This window comes from Cololabis saira, chromosome 20 (genome assembly GCF_033807715.1).
Source record: "Cololabis saira isolate AMF1-May2022 chromosome 20, fColSai1.1, whole genome shotgun sequence".
NCBI lineage: Eukaryota > Metazoa > Chordata > Actinopteri > Beloniformes > Belonidae > Cololabis > Cololabis saira.
Window position 1 is genome coordinate 32,795,861 of NC_084606.1, and position 16,185 is coordinate 32,812,045.

Below are 16,185 nucleotides of genomic sequence, written 5' to 3' on the forward strand. Positions count from 1 at the left end.
CACTCAGACAGCGATGCAGAAAATGTATAATTGTGCTTTTATGTTTTGGTGCTGATTGCTGGCAACTGTGTTTCCCACACTGCTGATAGAATACCAATTAGAAGTGATTTGTCTGCTCATCGTTATAATAACTAATAAACTTTTCTACTTAGACTTAGACAAAAAGAAGTTATGAAGAACACTTCAGTTTGTGAATGTGCGAGACTAAAGTCAGGCACTTTCATCCATGTTTTATAAACGCTTTAATGACTTGTCTATTTCATTTTTTTTTTTACTGTATTTTCCATCTGTATTTTAAAGAGAATATAATTTAGGATATCATAAACTTTGATGAAACAAAAAGACAAGATGTGCCCGATACCTTTCCAGAGTGCTGTAAATGTACTTCCTCAGTGCTGGATTTAAATGGGACAACTTTAAAGAGCATTTCTGATGCGTAACTCTTACTTTTGAAAGAAAGGGCAGGTATGACCCTGTGTGCGCCGATGCATCAGCATTCTGCAGTAACAGTGCTTCACCTTATTTCTTATTCTTCACATCTCCCTGTCTGTTCCTCTTGACTGGAGAAGGCTGCATATGTTAGGCATATATCGTGCAAAAGAAGTGCGAGAAGACCGTGTCAAACACCGACGAAAACGTTCGCAGGGCCGAGAAAGAAAAAAGCCTCAGTTAAGGAAAGTCGATAACCACACCGCTGCACTTTATCGCTGCCTGCAGCTCCAGCTTTTGTTGAGCCTGTAAAGAAAATAGATATAGATTTTGAGGGTTTTTTGTGAATCTTGTGTCCTTCATGGAAATGTAAAAGTTGATGAAAAGAAATCTGTTGAAGGCAGATTTCCTGTGGCTGTTTTTGGTTTCACCAACACGCCCAATCGTTTCTTTTAGGGAAACAAAAAAAAATCAGTTCAAGATGAAATAATTTACTTAATACAACTGAGTTTTAAAGGAGCTGGACTTTATATGCGGCACTAGGGATGGGCGGTATGGACTAAAACATTTATCACGATAACGATAAAAAAAAATACCAATACAAAACGTTATCAACGGGAATTTATCCTTCTTTCCTTCTTTCTTTCTTTCTTGGCTCATTTCTTTCTTTCTTTCTTTCTAGGCTCATTTCTTTCTTTCTTTTTCTTTCTTTCTTGGCTCATTTCTTTCTTTCTAGGCTCATTTCTTTCTTTTTTCTTTCTTTCTTTCTAGGCTCATTTCTTTCTTTCTTTCTTTCTTTCTTTCTTTCTTTCTTTCTAGGCTCATTTCTTTCTTTCTAGGCTCATTTCTTTCTTTCTTTCTTTCTTTCTTTCTTTCTTGGCTCATTTCTTTCTTTCTTTCTATGCTCATTTCTTTCTTTTTTCTTTCTTTCTTTTTCTTTCTATGCTCATTTCTTTCTTTCTTTCTTCCTTGGCTCATTTCTTTCTTTCTTTCGTTCTTTCTTTCTAGGCTCATTTCTTTCTTTCTTTCTTTCTTTCTTTCTTTCTTTCTTTCTTTCTTTCTTTCTTTCTTTCTTTCTTTCTTTCTTTCTTTCTTTCTTTCTTTCTTTCTTTCTTTCTTTCTTTCTTTCTTTCTTTCTTTCTTTCTTTCTTGGCTCATTTCTTTCTTTCTTTCTTTCTTTCTTTCTTTCTTTCTTTCTTTCTTTCTTTCTTTCTTTCTTGGCTCATTTCTTTCTTTCTTTCTATGCTCATTTCTTTCTTTTTTCTTTCTTTCTTTTTCTTTCTATGCTCATTTCTTTCTTTCTTTCTTCCTTGGCTCATTTCTTTCTTTCTTTCGTTCTTTCTTTCTAGGCTCATTTCTTTCTTTCTTTCTTTCTTTCTTTCTTTCTTTCTTTCTTTCTTTCTTTCTTTCTTTCTTTCTTTCTTTCTTTCTTTCTTTCTTTCTTTCTTTCTTTCTTTCTTTCTTTCTTTCTTTCTTTCTTTCTTTCTTGGCTCATTTCTTTCTTTCTTTCTTTCTTTCTTTCTTTCTTTCTTTCTTTCTTTCTTTCTATGCTCATTTCTTTCTTTTTTCTTTCTTTCTTTTTCTTTCTATGCTCATTTCTTTCTTTCTTTCGTTCTTTCTTTCTAGGCTCATTTCTTTCTTTCTTTCTTTCTTTTTCTTTCTAGGCTCATTTCTTTCTTTCTTTCTTGGCTCATTTCTTTCTTTCTTTCTAGGCTCATTTCTTTCTTTCTTTTTCTTTCTAGGCTCATTTATTTCTTTTTTTTTTCTTTCTAGGCTCATTTCTTTCTTTCTTTCTTTCTTTCTTTCTTTCTTTCTTTCTATGCTCCTTTCTTTCTTTCTATGCTCCTTTCTTTCTTTCTTTCTTTCTTTCTTGGCTCATTTCTTTCTTTCTTTCTAGGCTCATTTCTTCCTTTCTTTCTTTCTTTCTTGGCTCATTTCTTTCTTTCTGGAGAAAATATAACTCTAAAATGTCAGATAGTGTATTTTCTAGAGACAGACACAGAGTAGTTCCATTCTGCATCCATACATCTCAGTCAGAAGTAATGGCTTTGAACGCTTCATGTGATTTATCTCCATGCATCATACAGATCAGAGGTCAATGCTGACTTTATTTTCCCTTCAAGACTTTTAAGAAGCCAATTAAACTCCTTTAAGTCTCACATTAATAGCGAGGAGATAATTGCAGTTATAGTGTTTTGGTTTGATTTTTTCTTTGAACTCACCCTTTAAGTGTAGACTAATAACTCATGTTTCATTTAGCCAACTGTGTGCTCCCCGAGGGGAAAATGTAGAAAACTCTTTATTCAGGAGGTGATGACGGTCTGTTTGTACTCTCCACTAAACGCACTCAGCAAGTTAAGCTTGATGTTTAAACAAATCATTTCAACAAAAGACTCTTTAAAAGCTCCTCGCAGTGTCAGCCAAAAACCATGTTTGGATCAGCATTCAGCTTTTCTCGTAACATGCAGCTCTTTTCTCTACCAAACATGCAAAATGAACAATGTAGGGTTCAGAAAATCTTCCCAAAATAGATATCATGTGGACTGATCGATCCTCTGATTAGTATAGTGAGATCTGTGTTACAACAGCATTCCTGCCGCTGCTGCCTGGTGACTGGAACGGGAAGGTAACTGATGCAAAAGCTGAAGAATGAAGAGGAGAGGTGTCCCGAGGCTCAGAGCTGCGTCTGGACAGGCAGGAACCGCTGCAGAAAGAGCCTTGTATTGACACATCCTCAGTTTACTTAAAACAGAAGAATAAGAGCAGATTTACGACGGGAACATCCCCAGAACAGGCACACTCGGTGCACACATGCAGGATCACCTTTAAGCCGGTTCAGGAAAACATGAGTAGATCCTAAAGTCGACTTACTTTCATTACCATTAAGGATCGATTTTATAGACTGAAGTAAGTTCGGTTGTGTGTTTGTTCTTACTCAGCGCCTTTAAAGTCGGCTTCAGCTGGAAAGGGAATGACTCCAGCAGAGTTCACCGTGTGGAAAAAGGTGAAACGAGTAACGTTTCCATCAGAACCAAAGACCAGAGGGTCAAGTAACAAAGTACATATACTTCATTACCTTAAGTAGAAATTTTGTTATCTATACTTCACTGGAGTAATTATTTTTCAGACGACTTTTAACTTTTACTCCTTACGCAATTATCTGTACTGTATCTGTACTTTTTACTCCTTACATTTTAAAAACAGCTTCGTTACTCTATTTCATTTCGGCCTTTAAATAAAAACTATCCAGTTAAATTGCTCCATCCGGATAGAGTGAATTTGGTTGTGGTTGTTTCAGATTCAATTCAATTCAATTTTATTTATATAGCGTCTAATACAACAGAGTTGTCTCTAGACGCTTTACAGAGGACCCATACCCAGAACATGACCCCCGGAGGCAGTTATTACATAAACAATGGCAGGTAAAAACTCCCCTAGTGGGAGAAAAAACAGATGTTCTTGTCCAGTTTTGTTCTTTACATCCGTTCCCTCAGATTCCTGCAACTAAACTTGGATGTACATTCCAATAAAGGTTAGGATAAATGATAACATGCCTCTGAAGTTTGACTTTTTTGCACCATTACAATACTTATAGGCAACTAGTCATCATATCTCCTGCTCTCTGAAAACACATGTTAATGCTCAATAGTACACATATATGCTTCTTTAACCCTTGTGCTGTCTTCTGGTCAAGGAAGTAGGAAGAGAGAAGGGAGGGAAGAAGGAAGGGAGGAAAGAAGGAAGGAAGTAGGAAAGGGAGTAAGGAAGGGAGAAAAGATGGAAGGGGAGGAAAGAAGGGAGGAATAGAAGGAAGGGAGAAAGGAGAAAAGAAGGAAGAAGTAGGAAAGGGAGTAAGGAAGGGAGGAAAGAAGGGAAGGGAGAAAGATGGAAGGGAAGAAAGAAGGCAGGAAGGGAGAAAGGACAAAAGAAGGAAAGAAGGAAGGAAGTAGGGAGTAAGGAAGGGAGAAAAGATGGAAGGAAGGAGAAAGGAGAAAAGAAGGAAGTAGGAAAGGGAGTAAGGAAGGAGAAAAGATGAAAGGAGGAATGGTAGGAAGGGAGAAAGGAGGAAAGAAGAAGGAAGTAGAAAAGGAGTGATGAAGGGAGAAAAGATGGAAGGAAGGGGAAAGGAAGGAAAGAAGGGAGAAAAGGAAAGAAGGGAGGAAGGAGGAAAGGAGAAAGGAGAAAAAGAAGGGAGGGAAGAAGGAAGGAATGGAGAAAATAAGGAAAAAAGGAAGAAAAGCAAAGAAGGTAATAAAGGAACGAATCACGAAAGGGAGGTAGGAAGAAAAAGGAGTAAAGGAGGTAAAAAAGGAGGAAAAGAAGAAAGGAAGAAGGAAGGAGAGAGCATGGCAGGAGGAAAGAAGGATAGAAGAATTGGGTCATTTGACCTAAATACAGTACAAGGGTTAATATATATGCATTATACTAAGATACATTCATTTTCAATGGCTTTTGTCCTTAATGGCTTTTTTCCCCTTACATTACTTTTACTTTTATACTTTAAGTAGTTTTGAAAGCAGTACTTTTATACTTTTACTTGAGTAAAAAACTTGAGTTGATACTTCAACTTCTACAGGAGTATTTTAAACTCTAGTATCTATACTTCTACCTGAGTAATGAATGTGAATACTGAAGACACCTCTGCCAAAGACCCAGCTGGACAAGTTTAATCATCCCACCCTGTCTGGTGAAAAGCAGCGGCCTGCTCACTCCTCAAGTAAAGGAGGAGATTTGAGCTCAGTGTGGGCTCTCCCGGGGTGGTAGAGGGAGAAACGCCCAGGACTGACTTCTGCAGGAGCACTGGCTGATAAAATGGGGAAAGAAATGGGATAAAAGTTGATAAAATAAAAATAAACATTTTTAACTCGCTCCACCCTAAAGTTCCTTGTTCACCGTGACAGCAGCAAATATTTCTGATTCAGATATATCTGCTTTTATGGCGGCAGAAAAAAAGCTATAAAGGGTAGAGGTGCAAAAAAAAGTGTAACTGGTGATAAATAATAAGTTAAAGCAATAAATGTTGGTCATTGGAAAACAATCTCTGAATTTATCAACATTAAAAGATCAGGGGCCGGATTCACAAAACATTCTTAAGAAAGAAAATCTTCTTAAGTGTCATTTTTTTCTGTTCAGTCTTAAGAAGAAAAAAGAGAAGAAGTCATATTCTCCAAAAAAGTTCTAAGTATTTTTTCAACTTTCTTCTTAAGTTTCTTCTTAAGAAAAAACTTAAGAATAAATGGTATTCTTGAAATAAAGTTCTCAAATTTGTTCTTGACTTTTTTCTTAACTTTAAGACAACCTTCACCTGTCTTAAAATTTCTTCTGTGAAAAGGTAATAATAATAAATACTAATAATAATAATAATGATAATAATAATCCTCTAAATCACTTTTTTCAACACATTTTAGACAAGTTTAGACTAGTAGATCATAGTTTGAGGATATACTTTGTAATTAATTACACAAAGAGCCTGTTAACTGTTTGTTAGCATGTTAGTTAGCGTGGTAGTTAATTATTATTAATTTTCCCCAATAGTATTTTTTTTCGCACATTAATCTCATCTCTCAATCTCTTTTTCTCTTTCTCCATGTTTAGTGAGTGACTGACGGTTAAGACCAAACTACCTGTATAAATGTTGTTTGTTGGCGTGTGCAATGCAATAACATTTTAAGAAGTTCTAAAGTAGGAAAAATAAGAAATTCGTAAGAAATGACAGTTCTTAAGACGGTTCTTAAAAAATATTGAAGAATTGCACTTAAGAACTTTCTTATGAACTTCTTAAATTTAGATCTTAAGACATTTCTTAAGAGTCGTTAAGAACATATTGGTGAACCGGCCGGCCCCAGTTTCTCTATTTGCGCCGCTAAAAGAACAATAAACACAACGAGGGAACATGTCAGAGTCCTTGTTGAACATTGAGTATAACAACAACAAAATGTTTCTTGTAGTTTTTAAACAAAAGTGTATTCCTCAAGTCCAACAGTTGGCAGCAAGTCTGGCACATGTTTAATATAATACAAAATAAATAAATGATGCTATGAGCTGAGGTAATGGTGCAACAGGAGGAGACAGTGATAAATTACAAGTGTAAACCTGCTCTGTTCCACAGCAGCGTCTCAGTAAACTGGCTGCTGCGATGCTAATTTGTTCGACAGATGGACCGTGGGTCCGTCGGTTGTTCTGCCACCGAACGCAGAGCGCCATCGCCTTCAGCCCGCACGTTATCACCCCGTTCGCTTTGACAGCGAGCCACGGAGCAGATGATACGCCGCTGAAGCCTGCGCGCACAAGCTGCTGCCACCTGACTGCGAGGTAATCCATACAGTAACCCCTTTGAAACGGGGAGTGATGAAGGAATTTGTTGTAGGAGTCTGAACAAACAGAATACAGACCCCTCACTCACTTAAAGCCACCGCACGCTGAGCAGATGGTCACCGTGGTTTTGGAAGCAGACGTGAGAGAGCTGCAAGTGTGACAAGCGTCACTAGAGGGCGCCGTTTTGGTTTCCTGCCCTCGTCTGGAAGGCCTTGTGAGTGTTCACTTATTGACTGTCTCTCTGAGGCGTCTGAGAGACCATCAGCGCTGATTTTACTCCCTCTTTCTGTCTCAGTCGGGAGGTCTGAAGGGGCCAGAGTGTCTTTAGCTGAAGAGGAGGGCTCATTGTTGTTGGCATCCCCACTTATTTCCTGCAGCAGACTCCTGGGGGGTGTCATAAAGAGCGTGCGCCGGTGCCGGTGCTGGAGCTGCACCTGATATTCACGTCCACGATCGGCCGTGCACGTGCACGGGCTCAGTTCTTGGGCCAGGTGGGGAGGCAAGCTGAAAACGGAGCCGAAGTCCTCCCCGGAGGTGATGTCCAGGCTACCCGTGTACGAGGAGAAGCTGCCCGAATACGAGGAGTGGCTCCCGGTGGCGATGCCGCTGTCGGAGGAACTCTGACGGCCGATTTCCTGCAGCTGCCGGGGCGTCTTGGAGGCCGGTCTGCTTACGACTCCCTGGTTGGCTGGAAGCTTTTCGCACGATCTGCGGCGGCGTTTTAGCCGGGCCGACGTTTGCGGGCGGGACGGACGCGGGTTCGGCCCAGATGACCAGTCCGGCTGCCGAGGCTGCTGTCTGAGCGGCTTGGTGTCGGACGCGTCAGAAGAACCGGATATACTGCGGTCGTCCCCCCCGACAGACGGGCAGTATGTAGAGGAGGCCCCTAACGAAGAAAAACATTACAATTTACATGGATTTAATCAACACAAACGCTGCTTTCATAAAACATATTAGAGCAGAAGCATATCCAGAGCTGGGTAGAGTAGCCAAAAATTGTACTTAAGTACAAAGTACTGTTACTTCAGAATAGTATGACTCATGTAGAAGTAAAAAGTAGTCATCCAAATAATTACTTGAGTAAAAGTAAAAAAGTACTTGATGAAAAAACTACTCAAGTACTGAGTAACTGTTGAGTAACGTCCGATTTATTTAACACAACCATTCAAACAGACAAAAGTACAAATAATCATCTTCAGGCAAATTAAATCAATAAAATAATAAAATAAATTAAAATTTATAAAAAATAAAAAAATAGCTTAAATTAAAATAATCTTAAAGTAAATTCAAGTACTTTAAAACATAATAAAATAGATAAAATAACAGAATAAAAAAATAATTAAGCACAAGTAGCACAAAATTTCAAGCCTTTGTACTTTTCTTTTTAACCAGGCAGAACTAGAACAAACATGAACTCATAGAAACTCTGTGTGTGTTTGAGTCTGTGTAAATGTGACAAAACATGCAAAAACAAATATTTTTCCCAAAGAATCACCCAGTGATGTCATGAGATTGACGCGTACGTGGATAAAAGTGATAAAAGAAAAGTAACAGCTCAACGTAGCCTAATGTAGCGGAGTAAGAGGAACAGTTTCTTCTTCACAAATCTACTCAAGTAAAAGTAAAAAGTATAGTGATTCAAAACTACTCCTAAAAGTACAACATTTCCCAAAACTTACTCAAGTAAATGTAACGGAGTAAATGTAACTCATTACTACCCACCTCTGAGCATATCACTACGCCTGCTGATCCCCAGCCACTTCTCTCTTTGATATTCGCCACATAATAGGAACAATAAATCACTTGCATGACCAATGTCAAGTGTGCAAACTTAAATTAAAGCTCCAAGCCAATGTATCATTTATAGGGTTTGGGAATATAGAGCCTCACTATTAAAGGATCGTTATGGGCGTTCTGAGCCGTTCAATAAAACATTAGGTCAGAAACTGTTCTTATTTCCACTGTGACTGAGAGCAGTGCAGAGCCGTATTTTTTACCTGTGCTGCTCCCGTGGGAGAGCATGCTCAGTCGCTTCTCCAGCTCCTCTGCCTCATGGTTCAGCTTCTCCTCTGAACTCGCCTGGGACGAGCTGAGCTCTGCAAAAGATGAGAGCACCTGAGAGGTAACTATGGGGCAGAAATGAATACCGTGCAGTAGTGCTGGGCGGTGTACCGGTTCATACCGAATACCGGTGTTTATTTTTCTATGATATGAATGTTTCATATACCGTAATACCGGTGAGTATGTACAGTAGCGTACACAACGTTGGGAACGTAGCGCCGCTGGACACTGTTTGTGAGGGGACTGTTTAGCAGTAGTGATGCACCGATTGTTCGGTAACCGAAATTATTCGACTGAAAATGGCATAAAAACACTTTTGGTGTCAGTGGAATAAGTGGGAAAAAAACAGAACAATTAATAACGGCGTTGTAATATAAGGAAATAGACTGGCCGCTTACCGTACCGGTTGCGCACCACAAACATAAATCGTTGGCCCAACCAAAAAGTAACCACATAAGAATTTTACCTAACATTCACCAGGAGGTGGAACCAAAACAACATAATGCTGGAATTAAAATGTTCAATAAATATTTTATACCTTGTAATTTTGTAAAAGATTTTTTTCTTTGAAAAGCATGCCTAAATCAAATTATTTGATTTATGCAATGGTGAAAAAATTGGCAAAATAAATGAAAAACTGCGAAGAACCATGTTCGGTATTCGGCCAAGTGTTTATTATTATTTTCGGTTTCGGTTTCAGCCACAAATTTTAATTTCGGTGCATCACTATCTAGCAGTTGCATTGTTTACAGCGGACATATGTGGGTGAAGATTGCTGAAACTAAAGTCCCACAACTGTTCCAGACATGACACAGGAGAACTTGGCTTTAAAAAGACGACGTCCAAGTGTTGTAAAGCTAAGTTGTAGCCGCGGGAGGCAACACTAGCAACTTGCTCCACCACCTCAGCCGCAAACATGTGATAGAATATCAAGAATGCATGAAGCTGAGATCTGCGTCATCCACGTCTACAGGAACACTCGAATGCAGGAGAAAGTCAAGTCAGACAACAATTAAAGTCTTTAAGTGTGTCCTGACTGATTCTCTCACTTCATTAGAATCATAAGTGCTGCCACCTCATTGTAAACGGCATTATTTTGTGAGACCATGCAAACCTGTATTTCATACTAGTGTGGACATTCATGTTTTTCTACAATATTCCTCCTCATGACAGTAAAATAGGCCATTCTAAGCCAATTTACTGCAGCAATTCCTTTCCAAATCATAAGAAAATGTGGTTAACACCCAGTTGTGCATGAAAAAATAAATACCGTGATACCGATTTAATTTTGAAAATACCTTGATATAAATTTTTAGTCATACCGCCCCAGCAGTACCGTGCAGCCGGTGTTTAACCAGCCGAGAGAAACACAAACATTCTTGGAGCATCACGGATCGCACCCGTCTCCCTGTGGCATCTGTGTCGTGCGAGTGAACACGCTGGTTGGCGTTAACCTGATCTGCTAGTGTACCCGGCGGGTGGTTGGCATCATGGCACAGACAAGGGCTCGCACCTTGCTGTATTTGTGCGACGCCGCGCGGTTTATTAATAGCGCTGCCACGTGGCTCTGCTGGTACGCGCTGCGCCGCTGCCGGCTAAAGATTCCCGATGCCGCTCGAGCGTCTAGTGTATCTTACACACATCAAGGTCAGGTCTGACTTTGAATCTTATAACGCATATGTGAGTTTTGCTTCTAATCCGTCTGATACTGACGCTGGAAAGTGTTACACTCGCAGAAACCTGCAAATGAGTCAATGTCGCACCTTTTCACGTTGGTAGATTGACTTTGAGTCCTCAAAAAGACTAAACACAACCTACTGGGAGAAAAAACACTGATGACAGCAGGAAGTTTGTTTTCTCATTAAGCTCAATGTAATACCTTCTTTTCTCATAATATCAATCCCCGAGCACACAGGTCTTTTTTTTATAATTACTGGTAATATTTTTCAAGTTTCTTTCAGCACTGAATACAGACACCTCTGTTAACGTGGTTCATTAATCAAAGCCAATCGGGCTCCCAAAAGGCATAAAGTTAAAGTAGGAAACATATTCCACTTTGGGTGCTAGATGTGAGCTCTCAGACGGATCAAGAAGGTCTCCAACTTTAATTAGCTTTTTTCTCTCACCTTTTCAAAAAAGGGACACTGACTTTTGCACGGTCATGAAGACTCTACTCTTTTTTTGGTGAGGTGGGACTTGTAAAGGCTCTCGGCAGCGTTAGATTGTAAGATTTTCTGAGGAAGGATATTGAGATATCTCACTAAGGGAAGAAAGAAAGCCTACAGGAATATGTATTAGACTGAAATACTGATTTATTGCTCCACACAATGTGCAGCCAGATCTGCAACATCAGCCTGGCCAGCCATACCCACTCACTTCACACAATTCTCTCCTTGAAATGCGTCTGGTCTCCCTCCCATGACAGACATTTCCACGGATACTGAATGTGCTGGAGGAAAAAAATTAATAAAATCACAGTGGACAGTCTCCAATTGATAATGTATACAGGAAAACAACCAAGATGGCTACAGATTGGCTAATAACTTTGGATCAAGGAGTTTTAACTGCAGAACTGAGGGTCGTTCACCAGCGGTTCTACACCCAGCATGTCGTTTTGGCTTACTTGTAATACTAGTCTGGTGTGGCTCTGCCTACCTCACATGCTGCATTCCTGTGACTGGCTGGGTGTGTATCCAACAGCGTCTAAGCAGGGGTCAGCAACCCGTGGCTCTAGAGCCGCATGCTGCTCTTTAGCGCCGCCCTAGTGGCTCCCTGGAGCTTTACAAAAATGTTTGACTTTTTTTTCCCTTCTTTTTCTTCTGTTTTTTCTTTTTTTTTCTTCTTTTTTTGTTTTTTTTTCTTATTTTTTTCCTTTTTTTCTCTTTTTTCCCCCTTTTCTCTTTTTTTTCTTTTCTTTTCTTCTTTTTTGTTTTTTTTCTTATTTTTTTCCTTTTTCCTTTCCTTTTTAATCTCGACATTTCTATTTTTTCCTTTTTCCTTTCCTTTTTAATCTCGACATTTCGACTTTATTCTCAACATTTCAACATTAATCTCGACATTTCGACTTTTTTCTCGGACATTGCGACTTTTTTCCTCGACATTTCGAACTTTTTTCTCGACATTTCAACTTTTTTCTCGACATTTCGACTTTTTTCTCAACATTTCAACTTTTTTCTCGACATTTCGACTTTTTTCTCAACATTTCAACTTTTGTCTCAAGATTGTACTTCAACATTAATCTTGACATTTCAACTTTTTTCTCGACATTTCGCCTTTCGCCATTTGCCTTCTTTCTAAGGCTTATATACAAGACTTTTCATTTTTTGCGGCTCCGGACATATTTGTTTTTTGTATTTTTGGTCCAATATGGCTCTTTCAGTATTTTGGGTTGCCGACCCCTGGTCTAAAGGCAGTTTCTCTTCTCTGTCCTTTGGTACTGCCTCTTGGACATCACAGTATATGGGCCCTGTCCTATTTCAATTATACATGCTGCTATTAGGGTCAATAATTCCCAACACAATGTCCCTTTTCACCTGTATGCAGATAATCTGGAAAACCTACTGTATCTGCCAATCAAACCTGGTTCATCAAACGCCCTGGAATCCAACAGTTGCCTAGACGACAGTCTCAAAACATCTGCTAACTGAATATATATTATATTTGCTCCTTCCAAGCCCTGCGGTAGCACAGCTTCCTCATTTGTACTAGGTCTTGATGCCCTTGTCCCTCACTTCAGCCAGGTAGTAAAAAATCTGGGTGTAGCTTTTAATAACACTGTAAAAATTTGACAAGCAGATCAACTCTGTCGTCAGGGCGAGCTTCTGGCAAAAGTCAAGCCGTCCTTGAGCCGTGGTGACCTTGAGAAAGCTGCTCATGCTTCCATTAGTTCCCCGCTTGATTATTATAAGGCCCTTTATTTGGGTATCAACCAAACCTTACTGGGTCGTTTGTAACTTGTTCAGAATGATCCTGCTTGCCTGCTGACAAATAAACGGAAGCACGACCACATGGTTCCTGTAGTGTATTGAATGACCTTGTTGTTGAATTGTGCTATACAGATAAACTTGTAGTCCGTACACTGGCTCCCCGATGCATCTGGAGTTCTTGTTATGCTCTTGTTGCTTGTTTTTAGTGTTATAAATGGCCTTGCCTGCTCATATCTCTGCGATGGACAGACGATGGGAGAGCGATCGCCCCACTTCTGTGGGGCGATCGCTCTTTTGCAGGAGCTGGTCCTAAACTCAATTAAAATACAAACTAAAGACCTGCCTATTTAGATTGGCATGTTATAACTAGGGCGATATTGGAAGGAAGGAAGAAAGGAAGGAAGGAAGGAAGGAAGGAAGGAAGGAAGGAAGGAAGGAAGGAAGGAAGGAAATGAGCCAGAAAGAAAGAAAGAAAGAAAGAAAGAAAGAAAGAAAGAAAGAAAGAAATGAGCCTGAAAGAAAGAAAGAAAGAAATGAGCCTGAAAGAAAGAAAGAAAGAAAGAAAGAAAGAAAGAAAGAAAGAAAGAAAGAAAGAAAGAAAGAAAGAAAGAAAGAAAGAAAGAAAGAAAGAAAGAAAGAAAGAAAGAAAGAAAGAAAGAAAGAAAGAAAGAAAGAAAGAAAGAAAGAAAGAAAGAAAGAAATGAGCCTGAAAGAAAGAAATGAGCCTGAAAGAAAGAAATGAGCCTGAAAGAAAGAAAGAAAGAAAGAAAGAAAGAAAGAAAGAAAGAAAGAAAGAAAGAAAGAAAGAAAGAAAGAAAGAAAGAAAGAAAGAAAGAAAGAAAGAAAGAAAGAATTCGAACGAACGAACGAACACGTCATTCCATTGATACGTGTTAGTGTAACAAACATGGCGGATCTGAGAGTGAGGAGCTTGAGTTGTTACAGTTTTGCAGTACAGGTGTAACTAATTTTATTGGTTTTTATTAATTCAATTTAATTGGTGTAGTTTAGTAGTATTTAGTATTCTTTTAGAGCAGTGATTTGGGGGCTCCAAAGACTGAATGCGGTGATAGATTTCTAGTTAGAAAGGTTGAGTTGAATTGGTATTTTTTTTAATCGTCATTTTTGATTGATTGACAGTTGAATGCAGAGGAACCGGACCAATCATTTTTATCAACGAGGAACCAGGCGACGTGCATATTAAAACCGTCATATATGTATGTGCACATGGGCTCATCAGAACTACACTCTTCCTGCACCCTAACCAAGAAATTCTAAATATAGTTTTAAAACTAAAATTTAAACAAAGTTGTTTCAATCTATAACCAAGTTTTATCAACTGGAACTTTTAAAGCGTAGATGAGCAAATGTGTGCTTGAAAAATGAGCTGCTAAAGATTTACAGGGAAAATCTATCCTTGCGTTAAGCAAATTAGTAATATGAGTATATTAAAAAAAGATTTTTCTCCTGATTTATCAGCAGTGTCCTTGAGTTCACAAGCATAACTGTGGATAGAATATACGGATGTTAATTAACATCCTGCCTATAAACATAATGAGTTTGTGTAAGAGTTCAAATACAGCTTCATCTAGGTTGTCGTCAAACTTTTCTGTTGACCTCTTCTCTCCTTTCTTTGAATCTTACATGAATTATATACATCTACTTTTATATTATAAAAGGAGATGTAAGATCAAATGTGAACACCACAAAAGCTAGGATAAAATCAGAGATTTCTAAATGCATAATAATCTGAAGTCCGTTTAACTATCAACTGTCAGGAGGGGACACGCTAAACTAAAATGAGGACACGCCAGTGAAACTGTGGAAATGTTGTCTGTTAACGTCACATCTGGCTTTCTCTCTGCAGGAATGAAAGCCTTTTATCAACAATGTGAGAGAAAAACAGGACAAATCTGAGAAGTTTTTACAAACACACAAAGAGGCCAAGTAGAAGGACTTAGAGTGAAGGACGCTTGTACACGACAATGGTGGAGAGAGAATATCGGCACGCAGAGTTCTGTATGATTAAAGTACAATATCAGAGTGAAAACAAAAGCTAATGCTGTAAAAGCTGAAAAAGACACCAATATATATCCCAAACAGGTGGCTTTTGTTGCACGAGGAGGCACAGGGGACCTTCCATTGGCAGAGGAAGGAATGAATCCAATTAAATGTCACACTGTGAACGGCTAAAAAAGGGAAGAGGTTTCTGGTGCGTAATGATGCTTTTAATTGCACCTCAAAGTACAGGAATACAAGAACACGGTTTTATAATGAATTTCACACTTCACTGACCTGAACATAACAAAAAATCCACAAAGATCCCCAAAAGAAAAGGAGCATGCGATGCGAGGTGATCCAAGGACGAAGAATTAATCAGTGAGAAAAAGACTTGGTTGTAAAAAGCTTTTACAAGCTGTAATACCACATTGAGGTTTTATTCTAGGCCAACTTCCTTTTGTTTGATTGTTTTAATACGAGACGTATTCATTAGGAATGGGCGATATTTTACCGTTCACGATAAACCGTCAAAAAAATTCCCCACGGTAAGAATTTGTATCTCACGGTAAAAATGATAAATTCCCGTTGATGATGTTTTTATGTAAAGTCGGATTTATGGTTCTGTGTTAAATCCACGCACAACGTACGTGAAGGAAGGAAGGAAGGAAGGAAGGAAGGAAGGAAGGAAGGAAGGAAGGAAGGAAGGAAGGAAGGAAGGAAGGAAGGAAGGAAGGAAGAAAAGAAGGATCAAAGGTAGGAAGGAAAGAAGGAAGGAAGGAAGGAAGGAAGGAAGGAAGGAAGGAGGAAGGAAGGGAGAAAAGAAGGAAGGAAGGAAAGAAGGAAATAAGGGAGAAAAGAAGGAAGGAAGGAAGGAAGGAAGGAAGGAAGGAAGGAAGGAAGGAAGGAAGGAAGGAAGGAAGGAAGGAAGGAAGGAAGGAAGGAGGAGGGGAAGAAGGAAGGAGAGAGCAGGAGGAAAGAAGGAAGGAAGGGAAAAAAGAAGAAGGAAGGAAGGAAGGAAGGAAGGAAGGAAGGAAGGAAGGAAGGAAGGAAGGAAGGAAGGAAGGAAGGAAGGAAGGAAGGAAGGAAGGAAGGAAGGAAGGAAGGAAAGAGAGAGCAGGAGGAAAGAAGGAAGGAAGGAAATGAGCCAGAAAGAAAGAAAGAAAGAAAGAAAGAAAGAAAGAAAGAAAGAAAGAAAGAAAGAAAGAAAGAAAGAAAGAAAGAAAGAAAGAAAGAAAGAAAGAAAGAAAGAAAGCATCCCATGATGACATTTAGTAGTATTTAGTATCTTTTAGAGCAGTGTTTTGGGGGCTCCAAAGACTGAATGTGGTGATAGATTTATATTTACAAAGATGGAGTTGAATTGGTATTTTTTATTGTTATCGGGATAAATGCCAGAAATTATTGTGATAATTTTCTTAGTCCATACCGCCCATCCCCTAGAATTCATCATGAA

At 39.0% G+C, this 16,185-nt stretch overlaps 1 protein-coding gene across 1 annotated transcript in view; it reads right to left on the bottom strand.

Moving 5' to 3' along the window:
- LOC133420508 (uncharacterized) overlaps window positions 1–16,185 on the bottom strand; it is a 75,866-nt gene that overhangs the window by 27,080 nt on the left and 32,601 nt on the right. The window contains exons 6-8 of the mRNA XM_061710203.1: window positions 8,742–8,840; window positions 6,865–7,630; window positions 6,523–6,760 (exon numbers count right to left, since the gene is read on the bottom strand). Of these exons, the coding sequence (XP_061566187.1) occupies window positions 6,523–6,760; window positions 6,865–7,630; window positions 8,742–8,840 (1,103 nt within the window). The remainder of the gene's footprint in view (window positions 1–6,522; window positions 6,761–6,864; window positions 7,631–8,741; window positions 8,841–16,185) is intronic.